The sequence below is a fragment of the Papio anubis genome, chromosome 4 (assembly GCF_008728515.1).
Source record: "Papio anubis isolate 15944 chromosome 4, Panubis1.0, whole genome shotgun sequence".
Taxonomy (NCBI): domain Eukaryota; kingdom Metazoa; phylum Chordata; class Mammalia; order Primates; family Cercopithecidae; genus Papio; species Papio anubis.
In genome coordinates, this window is record NC_044979.1 from 8,745,650 (window position 1) to 8,768,815 (window position 23,166).

The window sequence follows — 23,166 nt, forward strand, 5'->3', positions numbered from 1 at the left end:
ACCATCTCTAATGAGTTGGTGGAGAGTGGTGGCAACTCTATCCCAGTCTAACAGGTCCATAGAATCTTTGTCAGCAAACCAAGGACAATATTTTTCAATAGTCTGAAATAAGAGAATAAGGTTATTGGAATCAGCTTGATTCCACCCTGTTTAAGAAGAAGTTTAATAAAAGACAGATAAGCCTGGTGTTTAGACTGTGATTGTCCCATAATAACCCTGGAATATTACCAGTTGACAAATCCAAAAAGAGGAGAGAGTCAGAAAAAGCACACCCGGAGACCTTACCATCAAGACTGAAGACTAGCCATCATGAACCTGCACTCAGAGTGCACTGAGCTGAGGAACGTTGGGCACCAGATATTACGGGATCTGGCCAGCAGCCCGCAATGCAATGGGGCTCCCTCTTTGTTCCCAGGTGGACTGGCAGGTTGAGAAATAATAGACACACACAAGATAGTGAAAGCTGGGTCCAGGGGGGTCACCGCCTTCTGGTCCCACAGTGCCAACAATGTGCTGGATATGTTAGCATTTATTATTAAGTTTAGTGAGGGTAGGGGTAGGTTTGTGAGGTATTTAGGGTCATTTGACTAAGAGGTGAGATGGTCACATGGGGGTGAAGTAATTCTTTAACATAGCATCTGTATGCAGCAGTATATACAGATACAAATTTACAATATAGTGTGTGCATCAGTAATTTCTAACAGAGCCTTAAAACAAGAACATAGCCTTTCCATAACCTATGATTAGCAAGATATTAATCAGCAGTAACAGTTATAGCAAAAGCTGGTTACAAACAATTCATAGAAACAGGACATGAAGTTAGACAACCGGTTAGACCAGAATTTCTCAGAAGGGAGTATGCCTTAACCCTAAAGAGGCCTAGAAGAGCTGCAGCAAGATGAAGGCATTTATAGCCCTATCTTATCCATATGGACAGGCACTCCCACCCCCATGCGTCTGTTTATAGGCTCTCCATGAGGGTCACATTCCATTCCCAGAGCTATGAACATCTGCTTTTCTGGGATAGGAGTCTTGGTGATGTGAAACCTCCCTGACTGCACGCCCATTCATAGGCTCTCTGCAGAGGGAAGCACATCACGCGCTGTTGGCCCATTCTGGCAGTCCAACCTGGCATTGTCGTTACACAATCCTGCGTACAATTTTGTATTTACAATAATCAGGAGCATTTCATCTTTTATTCTGTAGCAATAGTTTCAGGGGGTCTCCCTACAGCTGTGCAGAAGCTCTTTAATTAGATCCCATTTATTTTGGCTTTTTTTGCCATTGCTTTTGGTGTGTTAGTCATGAAGTCTTTGCCATGCCTGTGTCCTGAATGGTATTGCCTAGGTTTTCTTCTAGGGTTTTTATGGTTTTAGGTCTTACACTTAAGTCTTTAATCCATCTTGAGTTAATTTTTGTATAAGGCGTAAGGAAGGGATCCAGTTTGTATATGTAAATATGTTTAAATATATAATTTAAATATCTATTCATAAATATACATAATATAAATTTAGGTGTTTGTATAAATGTATATATTTAAATATATTTACATATAAAGAAAATTTGATATTTTATAATATGAAATATTTAATATTTAATTAAATATACTATATATATTATATATAAATGTATAACATTTTCTTTATCCAAATATTCATTGATGGATACTTAGGTTGATTCCTTACATTTGTAAATAGTGCTGCAATAAACATGAGTGCACGTGCCTTTTATATAATAATTTCTTTTCCTTTGTGTATGTACCCAGTAGTGGGATTGCTAGATCAACTGGTAGTTTCACTTTTAGTTCTTTGGGAAATCTCCATACTGTTTTTCATAGACGTTGTATTAATTTACATTCTAGCAGCAGTATAAGCATTCTTTTTTCTCTGCATCCTTCCCAGGATCTATTATTCTTTGTCTTTTTAATAATAACTATTCCACAATTCTAAACAAAAAAGAAAAAAACTGGAGACATCATGTTACCTGACTTCAAATTAAACTGCAAGGCTACAACAACCAAAACAGCATAGTACTGGTACAAAAACAGACACCTAGACCAATGGAACAGAATAGAGATCCCAGAAATAATACCACACACCTGCAACCATCTGATCTTCCACAAAGCTGACAAAAGCAAGCAATAGGGAAGGAACTCCCTATTCAGTAAATGGTGCTGGGATAACTGGCTTGCTGTTTGCAGGAGGTTGAAACTGGAACCCTAACTTTACACCACATACAAAAATCGACTCCAGATGGATTAAGACTTAAATGTGAAACCTAAAACTATAAAATCTCTGGAAGACAACCTAGACAATACTATTCTGAATGCAAGACTTCACAAAGATTTTATGACAAAGACACCAGAAGCAACTGCAACAAAAGCAAAAACCAACAAATGGAATCTAATTAAACTAAAGCTTCCGAACAGGAAAAAAAAAAAAAAAAAAAGAAACTATCAACAGGGTAAATAGTCAACCTACAGAATGGGAGAAAATATTTGCAAACTATCCATCTGACAAAGGTCTGATATCTAGAATCTATAATGAACTTAAATTAACAAGCAAAAAACAAACAACCCCATTAAAAAACAAAGGATATGAACAGACACTTTTCAAAAGAAGACATGCATGTGAACAAAGAGCATATGAAAAAATGTTTATCACAGCAAATCAAAGCCACAATGAGATTCCATCTCACACCAGTCATAATGGTTATTATTAAAAAGTGAAAAAAAAAACAGATATTGGCAAGGCTGTGGAGAAAAGGGAACACTTATACACTGCTGGTGGAAATGTAAATTAGTTCAGCCGTTGTGAAGACAGCAGTGTGGCAGTTCCTCAAAGAACTTAAAACAGAATTACTATTCAACCCAGCAAACACATTATTGGGTATGTACTCAAAAGAATATAAATTGTTCTACCATAAAGACACATGCGTGCATATGTTCACTGTAGCACAATTCACAATAGCAAAGACATGGAATCAACCTAAATGCCCATCAATAGTAGCTGGATAAAGAAAATGTAGTACATATACACCATGAAATACTATGCAGTCATAAAAAAGAACAAGAACAAGTCTTCTGCAGCAACATGGATAGAGTTGGAGGCCATTATCTTGAGCAGGATAGAAAAGCAAATACCGTATGTTCTCACTTATAAGTGGGAGTTAACAACAAGAACACATGGATCCTAGGAGAGGAGTAACAGACACTGGGGCTTACTTGAGAGTGGAGGGTGGGAGGAGGGAGAAAACCAGAAAAAATACCTATCAGGTACTATGCTTACTATCTGGGTGACAAAATTATCTGTACACCAAACCCCCATGACACATGGTTTACTTACATGACAAACCTGCACATGGAACCCTGAATCCAAAATAAAAGTTAAAATGACAATAATAGCCATTCTACTGGTGTAATATATCTCATTGTAGTTTTAATTTGCATTTCTCTGATGATTAGTGATGTTCAACATTATTTCATATGCTTGTTGACCATCTGTATGTCTTCTTTTACAAAATGCCTGTTCAGAAAAAGAAATAATAAAAATTAGAGCTGAAATCAATGAAATTAAAAATAGAAAATCAACAGAGAAACTAAGCAAAAGCTACTTCTTTGAAAAGATCGATAAAATTGATAAGCCTCCAGCCAGGATAAGAAAAAAAAAAAGAGAGGACACAAATTACTAACATCAGAAATGAAGGAGGTGACATCATGCAGATCCCATTGACATTAAAATGATAATAAAGAAATATTATGAACAATTCTATGCCCACAAATTTGGTAACCTAGATGAAATGGACCAATTCCTTGAAAGATTTTGTATGCCAAGATTTAGACAAGCAGAAATAGACAATCTGGATAAGTTTATATGATTAAAAAAAATTAAACCATTGGGAGGTCGAGGTGGGCAGATCACAAGGTCAGGAGATCGAGACCACCCTGGCTAACTATGGTGAAACCCCGTCTCTACTAAAAATACAAAAAATTAGCCAGGCGTGGTGGCAGGCACCTGCAGTCCCAGCTACTCGGGAGGCTGAGGCAGGAGAATGGCATGAACCCAGGAGGCGGAGCTTGCAGTGAGCTGAGATCACGCCACTGCACTCCAGGCTGGGCAACAGAGCAAGACTCCATCTCAAAAAAAAAAAAAAAATTAAAACAGTTATTAACCTTCCAAAACAGAAAGCATCAGGCCCAGGTGGGTTCACCAGAGAATTCTACCAAACATTTAAGGAAGAAATTCTTAAATTCTCTGCAATGTCTTTCAGAAGATGGAAGCAGAATGAATACTATTTAACTCATTCTATGAGGCCAGACTCACCAAATTATCAAAAACAGACAAAAACATTACCAGAAGAAAAAAAGCTAAGATTAAAATCTCTCATGAACAAAGAGGGAAAACTCCTCAGCAAAACACTAATCCAACAATGTGTAAAACAAATTATATATCATGGCCAAGTGGAATTTGTGCTAAGTATGCAGATTGATTGCAGGTAATTGATTGAAAAATTCAATTAATATAATTCATCACATCAACAGACTAAAGAAGAACAATCACATGATCAGATCAAGACACAGAAAACACATTTCACAAAATCCAACATCTATTCATGACAAAAACTCTCAGTAAACTAGATGTAGCGGGGAACTTCCTCAACTTTAAAAAGAGTATCTAGAAAAATATCTAGAAAAATAGCTACCATCATACTTAATGGTGATAAACTAGAACTTTTCCCACTAAGATCGGGAACAAGTCAGGGATGACTCTTCTTATCACTCCTTTTCAACATTGTGCTAGAAGTTCCAGCTAATGCAATAAGAAAAATAAAGGGAAAAAAAGTATACAGATTGGGAAGGAAGAAATAAAACTGTATTTGTCTTATGATGTCATGATGTCATGATTGTCCATGTAGAAAATCTGAAAGAATCAACAACAAAAAAAAGCTTCTGGTACTAAAAAGTGATTTGAACAAGATTGTAGAACACAGGGTCAGTATACAAAGGTCCATCACTTTTCTACATACGAGCAATGAACTAGTAGAATTTGAAATTAAAAACATAATACCATTTACTTAAGCAACCCCCAAAATGAAATATTTGGTATAAATCTAACATGATATTATAAAATGTATATGAAAAAAACTACTAAACTCTGATGAATAAAGTGAAAGAACTAAATAAATAGGAAGGTATTCCAGGTTCATAATAGGAAGACTCAATACCGCCAAGATATCAGCTCTTCCCAATTTGATCTATAGATTCAATGCAATTCCAATAAAAATGCCAGCAAGTTATTTTGTGGAGATTTACAAACTAGTACTAAAGTTTACATGGAGAGGCAGGAGACCCAGAACAGCCAACACAATATTTAAGGAGATGAGCAAAGTTGGAGGACTGACACTACCCAATCTCAAGTCTTACCATAAAGCTACAGTAGTTAAGACAATGTGGTGTTGGTGAAAGAATAAACCAATAGATCAATGGAAGAGAAGAGAAATCCCAGATATACACCCATATGAATACTGTCAATTCATTTTCAACAAAAAAGCAAAGTTAATATAATTGGGAAAAATTAGTGTTGACAAGACACTGGAACAGTCAGACATCCACATTTAAAACAATAAATCTAGACATAAACCTTATTCCCTTCACACAATTAGGGAATTGTGAATTAGGGGTCAGTCTCCAGTGTAAATGCAAAAGTATAAAACTTTTAAAAGTTAACATAGGAGAATATCTAGATGACCATAAGAATGGCAATGACTTTAGATACCATACCAAAGGTTCAACCCATGAAAGATTGAATAAGCAGGGTGGCACCCAAGATGGCTGAATAGGAACAGCTCCAGCCTCCAGCTCCCCGCGTGAGTGACGCAGAAGACAGGTGATTTCTGCATTTTCAACTGAGGTGCAGACCGACACATCACACCTCACACGGCTGGGTACACCCGGAGACAAAGCTTCCAGAGCAAGAAGCAGACAGCAACACTCACTGTTTGGCAATATTCTATCCTCTGCAGCTTTCGCTGCTGATACCCGGGCAAACAGGGTCTGGAGTGGACATCAAGCAAACTCCAACAGACCTGCAGCTGAAAGTCCTGACTGTTAGAAGGAAAACTAACAAACAGAAAGAACACCTACACCAAAACCCCATCAGCATGTCACCATCATCAAAGACCAAAGGCAGATAAAAACACAAAGATGGGGAAAAAGCAGTGCAGAAAAGCTGGAAATTCAAAAAATCAGAGCGCATCTCCCCCTCCAAAGGAACACAGCTCACCGCCAGCAATGGAACAAAGCTAGATAGAGAATGGCGGATGAGTTGAGAGAAGAAGGCTTCAGTCAATCAAACTTCTCAGAGCTAAAGGAGGAACTACGTAACCAGTGCAAAGAAACTAAAAACCTTGAAAACAGAATGGATGAATGGGTAACTAGAATAATCAATGCAGAGAAGACCTTAAAAGAACTCATAGAGATGAAAGCCATGACATGAGAATTACGTGACAAATGCACAAGCTTCAGTAACTGACTCAATCAACTGGAAGAAAGATTATCAGTGATTGAAGATCAAATGAATGAAATGAAGCAAGAAGAGAAATGTAGAGAAAAAAGAGTAAAAAGAAATGAACAAAGTCTCCAAGAAATATGGGATTATGTGAAAAGACCAAATCTACATCTGATTGGTGTGCCTGAAAGTGACGGGGAAAATGGAACCAAGTTGGAAAACACTCTGCAGGATATCATCCAGGAGAACTTCCCCAACCTAGTAAGGCTGGCCAACATTCAAATTCAGGAAATACAGAGAATGCCACAAAGATACTCCTCGAGAAGAGCAACTCCAAGACACGTAATTGTCAGATTCACCAAAGTTGAAATGAAAGAAAAAATGTTTAGGGTAGCCAGAGAGAAAGGTCGGGTTACTCACAAAGTGAAGCCCATCAGACTAACAGCAGATCTCTCGGCAGAAACTCCACAAGCCGGAAGAGAGTGGGGGCCAATATTCAACATCCCTAAAGAAAAGATTTTTCAACCCAGAATTTCATAACCAGCCAAACTAAGTTTCATAAGTGAAGGAGAAATAAAATCCTTTACAGACAAGCAAATGCTTAGAGATTTTGTCACCACCAGGCCTGCCCTACAAGAGATCCTGAAGGAAGCAATAAACATGGAAAGGAACAACTGATACCAGCCATTGCAAAAACATGCCAAAATGTAAAGTCCATCGATGCTATGAAGAAACCGCATCAACTGACGAGCAAAATAACTAGCTAATATCATAATGATAGGATCAAGTTCACACATAACAATATTAACCTTAAATGTAAATGGACTAAATGGTCCAATTAAAAGACATAGACTGGCAAATTGGATAAAGAGTCAAGACCCATCAGTTTGCTATATTCAGGAGACCCATCTCACATGACACACATAGGCTCAAAATAAAGGGATGGAGGAAGATCTACCAAGCAAATGGAAAACAAAAAAAAGCAGGGGTTGCAATCCTAGTCTCTGATAAAACAGACTTTAAACCATCAAAGATCAAAAGAGACAAAGAAGGCCATTACATAATGGTAAAGGGATGAATTCATCAGGAAGAGCTGACTATCCTAAATATATATGCACCCAATACAGGAGCACCCAGATTCATAAAGTAAGTCCTTAGAGACTTACAAAGAGACTTAGACTCCCATACAATAATAATAGGAGACTTTAACACCTCACTATCAACATTAGACAAATCAACGGAACAGAAAGTTAACAAGGATATCCAGGAATTGAACTCAACTGTGCGCCAAGCGGACCTAATAGACATCTACAGAACTCTCCACCCAAAATCAACAGAATATACATTCTTCTCAGCACCACATCGCACTTATTCCAAAATCGACCACATAGTTGGAAGTGAAGCACTCCTCAGCAAATGTAAAAGAACAGAAATTATAACAAACTGTCTCTCAGACCACAGTGCAATCAAACTAGAACTCAGGACTAAGAAACTCAATCAAAACCGCTCAACTACATGGAAACTGAACAACCTGCTCCCGAATGACTACCGGGTACATAATGAAATGAAGGCAGAAATAAAGATGTTCTTTGAAACCAGTAAGAACAAAGATACAACATACCAGAATCTCTGGGACACATTTAAAGCAGTGTGTAGAGGGAAATTTATAGCACTAAATGCCCACAAGAGAAAGCAGGAAAGATCTAAAATTGACACTCTAACATCACATTTAAAAGAACCAGAGAAGCAAGAGGAAACACATTCAAAAGTTAGCAGAAGGCAAGAAATAACTAAGATCAGAGCAGAACTGAAGAAGATAGAGACACAAAAAACGCTCCAAAAAATCAATGAATACAGGAGTTGCTTTTTGAAAAGATCAACAAAATTGATAGACCACTAGCAAGACTAATAAAGAAGAAAGAGAGAAGAATCAAATAGATGCAATAAAATATGATAAAGGGGATATCATCCCCGATCCCACAGAAATACAAACTACCATCAGAGAATACTATAAACACGACTACGTAAATAAACTAGAAAACCTAGAAGAAATGGATATTTTCCGGGACGCTTACACTCTCCCAAGACTAAACCAGGAAGAAGTTGAATCCCTGAATAAACCAATAGTAGGCTCTGAAATTGAGGCAATAATTAATAGCCTACCAACCAAAAAAAGTCCAGGACCAGACGGATTCACAGCCGAATTCTATCAGAGGTACAAGGAGGAGCTGGCACCATTCCTTCTGAAACTATTCCAATCAATAGAAAAAGAGGGAATCCTCCCTAACTCATTTTATGAGGCCAGCATCATCCTGATACCAAAGCCTGGCAGAGACACAGCAAAAAAAGAGAATTTTAGACCAATATCCCTGATGAACATCGATGCAAAAATCCTCAATAAAATACTGGCAAACCAAATCCAGCAACACATCAAAAGCTTATCCACCATGATCAAGTGGGCTTCATCCCTGGGATGCAAGGCTGGTTCAACATACACAAATCAATAAACATAATCCAGCATATAAACAGAAGCAATCTACAGAACGGGAGAAAATTATTGCAATCTACTCATCTGACAAAGGGCTAATATCCAGAACCTATAAAGAACTCAAACAAGTTTACAAGAAAAAAACAACAACCCCATCAAAAAGTGGGCAAAGGATATGAACAGACACTTCTCAAAAGAAGACATTCATATAGTCAACAGACACATGAAAAAATGTTCATCATCACTCGCCATCAGAGAAATGCAAATCAAAACCACAATGAGATACCATCTCACACCAGTTAGAATGGCAATCATTAAAAAATCAGGAAACAACAGGTGCTGGAGAGGATGTGGAGAAATAGGAACACTTTTACACTGTTGATGGGACTGTAAACTAGTTCAACCATTGTGGAAAACAGTGTGGCGATTCCTCAAGGATCTAGAACTAGACATACCATTTGACCCAGCCATCCCATTACTGGGGATATACCCAAAGGATTATAAGTCATGCTGCTTTAAAGACACATGCACATGTATGTTTATTGCGGCACTATTCACAATAGCAAAGACTTGGAATCAACCCAAATGTCCATCAGTGACAGACTGGATTAAGAAAATGTGGCACATATACACCATGGAATACTATGCAGCCATAAAAAAGGATGGGTTTGTATCCTTTGTATGGACATAGACGCAGTTGGAAACCATCATTCTCAGCAAACTATCGCAAGAACAGAAAACCAAATACTGCATGTTTGCACTCATAGGTGGGAATTGAACAATGAGATCACTTGGACACAGGAAGGTGAACATCACACACCAGGTCCTATTGTGGGGAGGGGACGGGGGGAGAGATAGCATTAGGAGATATACCTAATGCAAATGACGAGTTAATGGGTTCAGCACACCAACATGGCTCATGTATACTTATGTAACAAACCTGCACATTGTGCACATGTACCCTAGAACCTAAAGTATAATAATAAAAAAAAAACAGAAGCAAAGACAAAAACCACATGATTATCTCAATAGATGCAGAAAAGGCCTTTGACAAAATTCAGCAGCCCTTCATGCTAAAAACGCTCAATAAATTCGGTATTAATGGAACGCATCTTAAAATAATAAGAGCTATTTATGACAAACCCACAGCCAATATCATACTGAATGGGCAAAAACCGGAAGCATTCCCTTTGAAAACTGGCACAAGACAGGGATGCCCTCTCTCACCACTCCTATTTAACATAGTGTTGGAAGTTCTGGCCAGGGCAATCAGGCAAGAGAAAGTAATACAAGGTATTCAGTTAGGAAAAGAAGAAGTCAAATTGTCCCTGTTTGCAGATGACATGATCATATATTTAGAAAACCCCACCATTTCAGCCCAAAATCTCCTTAAGCTGATAAGCAACTTCAGCAAAGTCTCAGGATACAAAATCTATGTGCAAAAATCACAAGCACTCTTTATACACCAGTAACAGACAAACAGAGAGCCAAATCATGAATGAATTATCATTCACAATAGCTTCAAAGAGAATAAAATACCTAGGAATCCAACTTACAAGGGATGTAAAGGACCTCTTTAAGGAGAACTACAAACCACTGCTCAGTGAAATAAAAGAGGACACAAACAAATGGAAGAACATTCCATGCTTATGGATGAGAAGAATCAATATTGTGAAAATGGCCATACTGCCCAAGGTAATTTATAGATTTAATGCCATCCCCATTAAGCTAACAATGACTTTCTTCACAGAATTGGAAAAAACTGCTTTAAAGTTCATATGGAACCAAAAAAGATCCCGCATTGCCAAGACAATCCTAAGCCAAAAGAACAAAGCTGGAGGCATCATGCTACCTGACTCCAAACTATACTACAAGGCTGCAGTAACCGCAACAGCATGGTACTGGTACCAAAACAGAGATATAGACCAATGGAACAGAACGGAGCCCCCAGAAATAATACCACACATCTACAGTCATCTGATCTTTGACAAACCTGACAAAAACAAGAAATGGGAAAAGGATTCCCTATTTAATAAATGGTGCTGGGAAAATTGGCTAGCCATAAGTAGAAAGCTGAAACTGGACCCTTTCCTTACTCCTTATATGAAAATTAATTCAAGATGGATTAGAGATTTAAATGTTAGACCTAAAACCATAAAAACCCTAGAAGAAAACCTAGGAAATACCATTCAGGACATAGGCATGGGCAAGGCCTTCATGTCTAAAACACCAAAAGCAATGGCAACAAAAGCCAAAATTAAAAGCGAGGTGCTTATTAAAAATACAGATTAGTAAGCCACAATCTGTAAGAAATAATGCTTTTCACCTTAAAGAGTCCTTTAGACAATTTCAAAAGGTAGCAGTTTGGGGAAGCATTGAACTAGATAATTTTGGAGATACCTCAGTGTTTTACAATTATAAGATTCTACACATTTTACAATCTCCATTAAATATATGCCTTTTGTAACTCCATATTTTGGCACTTAAGAACTTTGCACTAACTTTTGAAACTGTATCCCAAACTCTGTGGGAAGTTCCAAATGGCCTACCTGATTTCTCCAGGTCCCTGAGGCACACTTTCGCCTTGTTGTCGTTGACAAGTACTTTTTGATTCAGTCAAATTCTTGTCCTTTGCTCTGAATCTTGTGGCTGATTCTTCACTTTCTGCTCTGGTGTCAATTATGATCATCTGTTAATTCCTACACACAAAATAATTAATCACATTAAGGCCCACGGAGTGAACTTTATTGGAGACTTTGGCGGGGGGAGGTTAGGGGAGTTCCTGCAGAGATACAAACAGCTTTGGAATGAGTACAAGGCAAACCTGTTCCACAAGCCTTCAGCCAGAGACAAGTTACTCAGGCAGCCTCTCTCTCTGCCCTTCCTTCACGTATGGTGCCGATGGGAAAAAACACAGGTACCTGAGTGACCAGGGTGGAAGACACAAAGAGGTGAGTTTGACATGGATGGTGAGGCACAGACGGACGGTTGGGGAGGATCAATAATCCTAGGAGGAGAAGCAGAGCAGGTTGGAGGCCCTGAAATCTGCTGTTTGTGGAGTAGCTGACTGAGTAGGGGATTGGCTGGGAATTAGGCTGGAGACGTAGAGGCAGGGAGAAGTACATTTGGGTTCAGGAGCTTGTGTGATCAGGCAAATTGGATCACAGAGTGTTAGTTATATTAAATAATGTTAGGATTGAGCACAATTACTTTATTTAGAAAAGCCGCAGATTTGAGTAGAAGGACATCAAAAGGTGGAGGACAGCATTTGAGCCTCCACAGCAGAGTTCATATTCAGACAAGCAAATAGATACTTGGCTTTGTGAAAGCAAAGCTAAAAGCTCTGGTGAGCTTGTTGTATGTATTTGTGAACCCAAGAAACTTGAGATTTTTCCAAGTGTCTTCTCATTTGTTTGCTAGGCCAGTTCCCACTAAGGCAATTCCCTAAGTTACCGATGTTCTGACACTCAGAGTTTTTACTGAAGTCTCTTGTAATCCCCAAATTCCCTAGAAAAAATGTATTTCTACAGTTCATGTGTCATTGACATAGAATATCCTCTTATTTAGTTTCTGAACCAGAAACTGAAAACATTAAACGGTTCCAAAATGTCCTTCTAACTCAAGAACAGGATGGGTGCCCTTATTCTTTCCTTCCAGATCCTAATATCCTAATGCTAACATTCAATATCTTAATGTCATTCCTAAAGTAGGACTTATCACTGATTCCATTTGTATTCTTGCCCCTCCCCATCCCATCCCAACTCCTACAAACACACACCACAATACACAACTAGATTCTAAGACTCTTAAAGGCAGGGACAATGTCTTCTCGCTGTGGTTTCCCCAGAATCTTGTTCTCCTCCTGACTTTAGGTGATATATACCTATGTGACAAATGAATGGACAAATGAGCTGTGTTTGTGACTCTTCCAGGTGAGCATGGGACAACAAGGGAAGATGGGAGGCAATGAGGAGCATGTCCATGGTAAGAACTTGTGTCTGGAGGGCACGTATGCCCTCTGTGTTTGTGCCTGGATTGGGTACAGGGGTGGAGAATGACTCAAGGCTGAAGACAGCTAAGATATGTTTCTTTTGGGAGAAAATTCCTTTAGCTATCTTCTAAAAGATAGAGGGGTTGTGACCAGTAGGATATCACAGTGAAAGCCCTGGCACCATCTCTGCTCCTGGTCTGCTGTGTGATGTTGTGGAAAGTCTTTTGACTGCTCTGGCCTCAGTAAGAGAGCATAGTTGAGGCTCTGTCCTTTTCAACAGGGTGAGGACCAAGGGTATAGAGGATAGAGTAAACATGATTTACCAAAGAAAGCGTTGGAGAACAATGAGTAAGAGTTAAAATATTAGGAGAGCTCAAGGGAGAGAAAATGAGGGAGGGAGAAAGAGAGAAGAAAGGGAGACTGAGAGACAGAAGATGGGAAATGGAGACTGACTGATAATGACAAAGAGAGCACCTCTCTAACATGGTTCTGCTGTTGGATTTTACAAACTAAGATCCAAGTCAAGAAGCGGAGACGAACGGGGATTCACATGCATAATTTCCTCTCAATGACCGACTTACATGGTGATGTAAGAGCGGAGTGATGACAGAGCCCAGTGAGGGCACTTAGCTGGGAGAGAGATGACATCCTGACTGAACAGGAAAAGGGGGGGTGGAATAAATCCCAATCATTTATTTCACATCCCACCTTAAAAGAAATGTCTCTGCCTACCTTCCATTTTGGCGGGGCACTACTTATTCAAATGATAAAGGACTCACTTGGTCAGGAAGCCGGCACTGCAGGACAGCCTGTGGATCAGGGGCATCATGAGTAATTCAGTGTATGACAGGCTCTGTATGCAACATCCCACTTAATCCTCAAAGGAATCTTTAAGGTAGGTTAAACAGTTATTATCTGCATTTTTCAATATGAGGAAACTGAGGATAGCAGAGGTAAAGTAAAGTCAGAAATAATTACTGAGAAGAGCTATAAATGGAAAGGAGTGACTTTTGCCATACACTACAAAATAGTTGACTTGGAAATATTGTGTGGTACTAGGATGGGTAATGAGTCATGCTAGACTCTGTGACAGAAATGAACAAACTTTGAAATTTACCAAGAGAAGTGATACAAGAAGATTTTGGAAGGGTATATTTGGAGAGCACCTCAGGGATTATCAAAATTCAACCCCCTTCATTTAAAATGTGACAAAAGTGAAATTCAGAGATTTTCCTGTACATGGACTTCAGACAGCAGCAGGGCAGATGCCACCATTCCGGTGTTCTACCTTCCAGGTATGGACAGCTCTTAACACCCTGTAGGTGCCTCTCTCCTAATCAGAATCAGAATCAGAAGTCAATTAGTGACTTTTGAATGGGACTAAGAAAATTCAGGAGCACTGGCTTTGTAATTTCCTTGCCCCTGTTAATACAATGGCAAAGGCTGGTATGGCCCAGTTGATTAGGAATAAAGTGTTAGGCTTTGATCTCTGGGGTGGGATGGTAGATTCCACTCTGTCTGCCACTGGCCTAGATAACTTTAGACCTTGAAGTCCCCAGAGCCCCTGCAGAGAATAATGCCAGCCCTCAAATGCCCAGATCAGGATGGGCAGGGACAGAGATTTCAAAAGAAGTTGATCTTAGAGAAGTGAAAACCAATATATTGCCTCACTCTCTTAGGCTCTGTATACAAGGCTGACCTAAAAACAGTTGCCTTGTATCAGCTCAGCTTCCCAGAGATTGGCTCAAAATCACAGACAGGGGCCTTAGAAATGGCACCAAGATCTGAATTTTAGTCAGGAGACCCCCAGATCACATTCCTTATCTACCACCCAAGCTGACATGGTCTCTTATTCCCAGCCCTCTGAAAGCAACGACTTAGATTCACTAAAGATGTTCCACGTGCCAGCCACTCTGCTCAGCATGTATGCGGATTAGCTCATATAACCCTCTCAAGAACCCTCTGAGGAACCATGGATATTATTACTCCCATTTTACAGAAGAAGGAAATTAAGGCTCAGGGAGATTAAATAACTTCTCACAGCTACCCGGTTAGCCAGTGCAGAGGCGCTGGTTCAAACCCAGGGGCTGAGCTGACTCTAGCCCCCGCTCAGATCCTACTCCCACTTCCAAAGGGTGGTTTCTGGAAGACTTGTTAGAGAGCCCACCACAGTTGCAGTTATCCAGAGTGGGAAGGCCAATGCGAAAGCAGGGGAAATAAATCCCTGTGCAGCCTGCATGTGTGCAGATGACCAGAGAGAGCTACTGTCAGATGAGGTAATGGCCTGAAACTATAAAGGGGTCCCCCTGGAGAAAGGTTCCTCAAGCTCTGGGACATCAACAGGGGCATGTGGTGAAACCAAAGGGGACAGGACTGGATGAGTAAGGACCACCCGGGACGGCAAATCTCTCATTAGATCACCTCAGTGAAGGTTTGCTTTAAAAAGTGAAAGTTGAACGCACTCTTCTCCTTGATTCAGAAGGCATCCAAGAGATCCATTTACCTAGGTATGCTGGCTTAGGTTTGAAAGCTTACAAATAATTTATTCTCGCAGGTTCAGCAGAGGACACCCAGTCCCGGCAGGATCCCACGCTGAGGCTCCTCCTTGTTGGGAGAACAGGGGCCGGAAAGAGCGCCACTGGGAACAGCATCCTGGGCAAGAGACGGTTCCTCTCCCGGCTGGGGGCCACATCTGTGACCAGGGCCTGCACCATGGCCAGCCGCAGGTGGGACAAGTGGCATGTGGAAGTCGTGGACACTCTGGACATTTTCAGCTCCGAAGTGCCTAAGACAGACCCCGGCTGTGAGGAGAGAGGTCGCTGCTACCTGCTCTCGGCCCCCGGGCCCCACGCGCTGCTCCTGGTGACCCAGCTGGGCCGGTTCACCGCCCAGGACCAGCAAGCGGTGAGGCAGGTGAGGGACATGTTCGGGGAGGACGTCCTGAAATGGACTGTCATCGTCTTCACCAGAAAGGAGGACCTGGCGGGGGGCTCCCTGCAGGATTACGTGGGCAGCACAGAGAACCGGGCCTTGCGCGAGCTGGTGGCCGAGTGCGGGGGCCGGGTCTGTGCCTTTGACAACCGGGCCACTGGCCGGGAGCAGGAGGTTCAGGCGGAGCAGCTTCTGGGGCTGGTGGAGGGCCTGGTGCGGGAGCACAAGGGCGCCCACTACTCCAACGAGTTGTACGAGCTGGCACATCTCCTGCGCTGGGCAGGCCCGGAGGAGCGGCTCCGGAGGGTGGCGGAGGGCGTGGCCGCCCGCATGCGCAGGAGGCCGTGGGGCGCCTGGCTGCGGGCCGGGTTGTGGGCGTGGCCGAAGCCGCCCTGGAGCTGGAGGCTGGGCCTGGCCCTGCTGCTGGGGGGCGCACTCCTGTTCTGCGTGCTGCTCCACAGGCGCTGGTCGGTGGCCTTTGCTGAGGTCAGATCTGACTGACAGATTGTAAACGTGGCTCTGACCCCTCAGCTGATAATCGCATTCATCTTCCTCACTTGGTGTTCAGAGCTTGCAGACTCTCCTCTCCTCCCTCACCTCGCCTTAATCCACCACCGTGAGAGTTCTGCCGAGACCCATCTCCCACCAAAACCGTCTCATACCACCCAGCCTCCCTGAGCATTCTCACTACTGAAGCCAAAGACCACTGTTGCTTTGCCTCTTCTCCAGTGGCCTTGGCTGTCTTTCCCTGCACTGAGTTTTCTTCTCTCCAGAGAACAGATGAGGGGTGCTTGTCCCCCATTCCCTGCAGTCCCCACAGGACCACAAGCAAGAACCATCCCAACGCAGAGCTTCCGTCCTTTGCACCCTTGTTTATTAGAATGGAATTTATTTCCATAAATAAATATACTGCATGATCACATTGTGTCAAAGGAAATCAGTCTCTGTGGATGTTTGCTCATCTGTCTTACATGCCCCCTGAAAAAAGACATGACTCTGTCATCCTTACCAGCAAAAACATGCACAGAGACACACACACACACACGAACATACATTCTTGTGTGTAACCATAAAAGAAAGTATGTTGGTGTAAAATTTGCCATCTGCACCAGTTGGGGAGTGTCTCCCCATGCATCCCCACTCAGACCCCTCAACAGTTGAATGCAGATGATTCTGCAAGTCCAAGGAGAATATAACTAGAGGCTCAATTCCCAGGGTTTATCGAGGGCTTGCACAAAGCTTACTTCAAGGAGGCTTATACTCACAGAGTAAGTTATGCAAGATGAATTAGTTCTTGAGATCTGTTCAACTCAAAGATAAATAAAAAAATCAAGAGGTTTGGAAATTTTTATTTTACTAAAAAGGGGCAAACAGGTTTTTGTGGACTGAGAACCAGTGATACGATGATGGAATAGAGACTCCTCTCCTGACCCACACATACCTGGGAGAATCAGATTTCTGGTCCAGGTAAAATGAGGCAGGTTAGCTTGTGCTGTCTACCCCTACAGTTCCTCCATATTCCTCCACCCATATTGACTTTGTCTCCAACCCCACCACTCTCACCCACAGATTCCAGCTCATCTCTTTGGTGTTGCTCTCTAATTCCAAACCTCTCCCCTACAGCATCTACCACCCATTGCATTCACAGCCAGAGAGACCCAGGTTACTGATGGCCTCGATGACTGAAGAGACAAGCAAAAAGGGAAAATAAGCTGCAACACCTGAGCTCATGCTGGAGAGCAAGCACACAAGTCCCTCCTGGAAGCCATTGCACACATCAACAGGAACACCAGTGCCAATTGCTGAGACTTGACGTTTCCTCAGCAGCAGGGGCTTTTAGGGAGTTGGTTTAGGGAGTTGTGAACAGATCTTAGCAGAGGCCTTGGTAGGAAATCACTTTTCAATATACTCTTGCCACGAACAAACAGAGAAAAGTTCTGCCATTGGCAGCCTGAAGAGAAAGGGAATGATCATTGATGAAAATAAGTGTGAAAAAAGAATAGCAAAGTGCCCATTGTAAGCAGTTGAAGGTTTTAACCCTTGACCCAAATCAAGTGAGAAAAACTAGATTCTTGCTCTTTGGTTGAGGAGGAATGGGCCCAGGCAATTCCTAAGGGGCAGTGACTCAGCTGGTGGGAATGTGGAAGGAGCACTCCAGGAATCCCAGAGAGGAAGTTGATTATCTGGTTCAACTGACACCCAGCTAGGGCTGAATGCAGGACATGCTAGGGAAAAGAGTGTGTTTAGTATGCAGTGTGTTACAAGGCTGTCTGTAAGTAGTGGGATATACACAAAAGGATAAAGGATGTCATGAAAAATACCTGAAACAAATTAATGGGTAAAAACAACCTACAGTGCGGAGACAACTGTATATCCACATACGAAAGAATGTTGGACCCCCTACCTCACACTATATGCAAATATTAACTCAAAGCAGATCAAATACCCAAATATAAGAGTTAAAATGATTAAAGTCTTAAGAAAACAGGTGTGTAGCTTCATGCCCTAGGACTAGGCAACAGTTTCTTAGATATGACACCAAAAGCACAAGCAACCGAGGAGAAATAGATACATTAGGTTTTCTGAAGTTTTAGTAAGGTGTACTTGACAAATAAAAATTTTATATACTTAAGGCATATAATTTGGTGTTTTGATATGCATATATGTTGTAAAATATCACCACATAGTTACCTTTGTGCGTGGTGAGAACACGTAAGATCTACCCTTTTAGCAAACTCCAAGGACAGTAAGGAATTGCTTAATGACTGGTATGTGTTCGGAGATATGCATTATTAGGCAATTTTGGCATTGTGCAAACATTATAGAGTGTATTTACACAAACCTAGTTGGTATAGCCTACTACATACCTGGGTTATATGGCATAACCTATTATTTCTAGGCTCCAGAGAGAATGGAGTCCTCACTCTATAGAGAAGGGAACAGAGGTGGCACACCTTTGAGAGATATATCAAGCTCTGCTTCCATCATAGTGTAGGGTTATATCCAGATTTCTCACCAGAAACCATGGTGGCCAGAAGTGACACAACATTTTTCAAGTGTTGAGAGAAAAGGGTTGTACAGCATGTTACTGTACCGAATACTGTAGGCAATTATGACACAATGGTAAGTATTTTTGTATGTAAACACATGTAAACATAGAGACGTAGAAAAGGCATAATAAAAATACAGTATAAAAGATAAAAAATGGTACACCTGTATAGGGCATTTACCATGAATGGAGCATGCAGGACTGGAAGTTGCTGTGGGTAAGCTAGTGAGTAAGTGAATGGTGAGTGAATGTGAAGGCCTAGGACATTACTGTACACTACTGTAGACTTTGTAAACACTGTACACTTAGGCTACAATAAATTTATTTTAAAAATAAAGTAATTGCACTATGATGTTATGACAGCTAACATATTACTAGGCGATAGAAATTTTCAGCTCCATTATAATCTTAGAGGACAACCATCATATATGTGATTCATCATTAATTGACCAAAACATCATTATGCATCACATGACTACAACACTGTTAACTATAGTCATACAACTTTGTTAACTATACACATGTTAACTATAGTCACATTGATTACATTAGAGCTCCATAGCTAACATTTTTCACTCTTTGACCAATATTGCCATATTTTTCATTTGCTTTAGCCCCAGGCAACCACCATTCTATGAGTTTGACTATTTTAGACGTCACAAATGAGTAAGACCATGCACTATTTGTCTCTCTGTGTTCAACCTATTTCATTTAGCATAATGACTGGATTTCTTCAAAATTAAAAATTTTCCCTATCAAAGAATGCCACTAGGAAAATGAAAAGACAACCCCTAGAATAAAGCAAAATATTTGAAAATAATATATCTGTAAAGACCAAGTATCAGAATATATAAAGAATTCTTACAACTCTAAAAATGACAAATACTTCAATTTAAAAATGGGCAAAAGATTTGAATAGACATTTCTCCAAGGAAGATACAAAAATGGCCAATAAACATATGGAAAGATGCTCATTATTATTGGTCATTAAGCAATGCAAATCAACAACCAAAATAAGATGCCACATCAGATCCACTGGGATGGTTATAATATTTTTAATGAAAAAATTAACAAATATTGATGAGGATGTGGGGAAATTAAACCCTTATACATTTCTAGTGGCTATGTAAAATGGTACCACTGCTGTGGAAAACAATTTGGCATTTCTTCAAAAAGTTAGACATAGACTTACCATATGACTCAGTCATTCCATTCTTTGTATGTGCCCGAGAGAAGTGAAGGCATACGCTCATACAGAAACTTCTACATGGATATTCACAGCAGCACTACTCATAATAACCCCAAAGTGGAAACAACACAAATGTCTATCAACTGATGAATGGACAAACAAATATGGCATATTCATACAATGGAATGTTATCTACCCATAAAAAGCAATGAAATACAAGTACATGCTACAACATGAATGAACCTTGAAAGTATTATTCTAGGAAAAAGAAGACTGACACAAAAGATCATATAAATACATTATTCCACTTACATGAAACCTCCAGAACCAGGGTGGACTCATAAGAGTGTTCTTCAGAGGATTTTAACTTTAGTTTCTTGCATTCTGTTGACATTTATATTCTGCTTCACTTTTTAAGTTTTTCTCTACTCTTATGGTTGAATTACGTTCCCCGCAGAAAAGATATATTGAAGTCCTAACTCCCATGCCTGTGAATGTGACCTTTTTGGAAACAAGGTCTTTGCAAATTTAATCAATTTAATCAAGTTCATATTTAGTTGAGTTAAAATTAAAGTCATAAGAGTTAGACTTAATTCAATTTAATAGGTATCTTTATAACAAGAGGAAGATTTGGACAGAGACACATGCAGAGAAAAGACAGCCATGTGAAGTCGAGGCAGAGATTTAGAGTTTTACTACCACAAGCCAAGAAACACCTGGATCTATCAGAAACTGAAAGAGGCAAGCAAGGATTTTCCTTCGGCGGCTTCAGAGGGAGCACAGCCTTAACAACACCTTGATTTCAGACTCTGGACCTCTTGAACGGTGAGAGAATCAATTTTTATTGTTAAAGTCACCAAGTTTGTGATACTCTGTTATGGCAGCCCTAGGAAACCAGTATATCCTCCATGTTGAGATTCTCTAGTTAATCCTGGTCAACACTAATAATTATATGTTGATGCCATTCCGGGGATGAAAGGGAAGGTAGTATATAAGTGTGGGTAGGCAGGGCAGTGAGGGGAATACAGGCTGCCTCCAACCACCCTCCTCTGAGAAAAGCACGATGGTAGCAGCAGTGACCAAGGGAGCACATTGATCCTGAAGGACCAGGTGCTGACCAAAACCAAAGCAAGGCAAGGCCCACTATAGAACTAAGGGACATGCAAGCACAAAGTGATCCTGGAGAAGCAAATACACAAGGAAAAACTTAAAAGTCCTATGACACTTATACTCCCGACACATAAATATATTGGGATGGGGAAAAGGTGCCTAAAATCTGTAGAGAGAGAACAGAGGTGGCACACCTTTGAGAGGTATATCAAGCTCTGCTTCTATCATAGTGTAGGATTATATCCTGATTTCTCACCAGAAATCATGGTGGCCAGAAGTAAGTGACACAACATTTTTCAGGTGTTGAGACAAAAGGATTGTCAACCCCAAATCCTATAGCCAGAGAAAATATTTTTCATGAATAAAAGAGGAGTCAAGGTATTATTAGATGAAAAGAAATTACGAGAATTTGTCACCAGCAGACCTCTCTGCAAGACTAAGAGAAGTCCTGTACACAAATAGGAAACAATGCAAGAAGGAACTTGGAACAGTAGGACGGAAGAAAGAACTCAGTAAGCAACAATATGAAGAAATGCAATAGACGTTATTCTTTTGAGTTTTCTAAATTATGATTGATGGTTGAATAAAATATTACAACACTGTCTGGTGTGGTTCTAAGTTTATGTAGAGAAAACATTTATGATAATTTATATTGTAAATAGGAGAAGTTAAAGGGATGTAAAGGAAAGTAACATTTATGTGTTTCACACAAACTGGTAAAATGATAGCATCAGCGGACTGTGATACGTTATGTATCTATATTTTAATACCTAGAGCAACCACTTAAAAAGTTACACAGAAAAATACATTGAAAAAACATGATATATGGGGTAAGCATACATAATTATCACTTGTCAATTGAAAATAAATTTTAAGGCTGGGTATGGTGGCTCATGTTTGTAATCCCAGCACTTTGGGAGGCTGAGGCAGGCATATCATTTGAGACCAGGAATCTGAGACCAGCCTGGGCAACATGGTAAAACCCTGTCTCTACAAAAAAAATAAATTAACCAGGCCTAGGGGTACATGTGTGTGGTCCCAGCTACTTAGGAGGCTAAGGTGGGAGGACCACTTGAGCCTGGGAGGTCGAGGCTGCAGTAAGCCATAATTGCACCACTGCACTCCAGCCTGGATGACAGAATGACACCCTATCTCAATAAATAAATAAATAAAAATAAAATTTAAAAACACTGTATATTAATCAAAATAGAATTCTAAAATGTATTCAAGTAACCCATAGAAAATGTAGGAGATATATAAAGAAATGAAAATCAGAGAAAAATAAACTAAAATTCCAGAGAAAAATAAACTAAAATTCCAGACTTATGCCCTAATACGCCAATAATTATATTAACTATAAGGTGTCTAAATACACCAGTTAAAAGACAAAAATTGGTAGCATAGATATAAAAATATGACCTGATTCCATGATTTTACAAAAAAAAATGTTTCTAATACAATGATAGAGATTGAAAATAAAAGGATGAATATATATATTTAATATATGATATTTGAATAATATATATTATTCAAAAGAAAAAAATGAATGGTTATATTAATATCAGATATTAGATAAAGGAGACTTCAGAGCAAATAAAATTACCAGATACAGAGAGAGACATTTTATAGGCCAACCCACCAAAAAGACATAGCAATTCTAAATGTGTGTTACCAAACAACAAGCTGCAAAAGATATGAGGCAAAACTAATAAAACTAAAAGGAGAAATAGACAAATCTACAACTATAATGGGAGACTTTATACTCCTCTCTCAGCAATCTGTAGAACAACTTCACAGAAAATGAGCAAGGATATAGAAGAATTCAACAACATCATCAACCAACAAGATCTAATTTGTATTTGTAGAACACCCCTCCCAACAATAGAATACACATTATCTTCA

General features: G+C 40.1%; 1 protein-coding gene across 2 annotated transcripts in view; it reads left to right on the forward strand.

The window, feature by feature from the left end:
* Nucleotides 1–16,835, forward strand: part of LOC101013415 (GTPase IMAP family member 1) — a 35,069-nt gene extending 18,234 nt beyond the window's left edge. The window contains exons 2-3 of one of the 2 annotated variants that reach the window (XM_009204190.4): nt 12,927–12,978; nt 15,540–16,835. In XM_009204190.4, coding sequence (XP_009202454.2) covers nt 12,933–12,978; nt 15,540–16,417 — 924 coding nt within the window. In that variant the 5' untranslated portion in view covers nt 12,927–12,932 and the 3' untranslated portion in view covers nt 16,418–16,835. Of the gene's footprint in view, nt 1–11,742; nt 12,979–15,539 lie in introns of those variants that run through there. The other variant, XM_021936411.2, reaches the window with a different exon arrangement.
* The last annotated feature ends 6,331 nt before the right edge of the window (nt 16,836–23,166 follow it).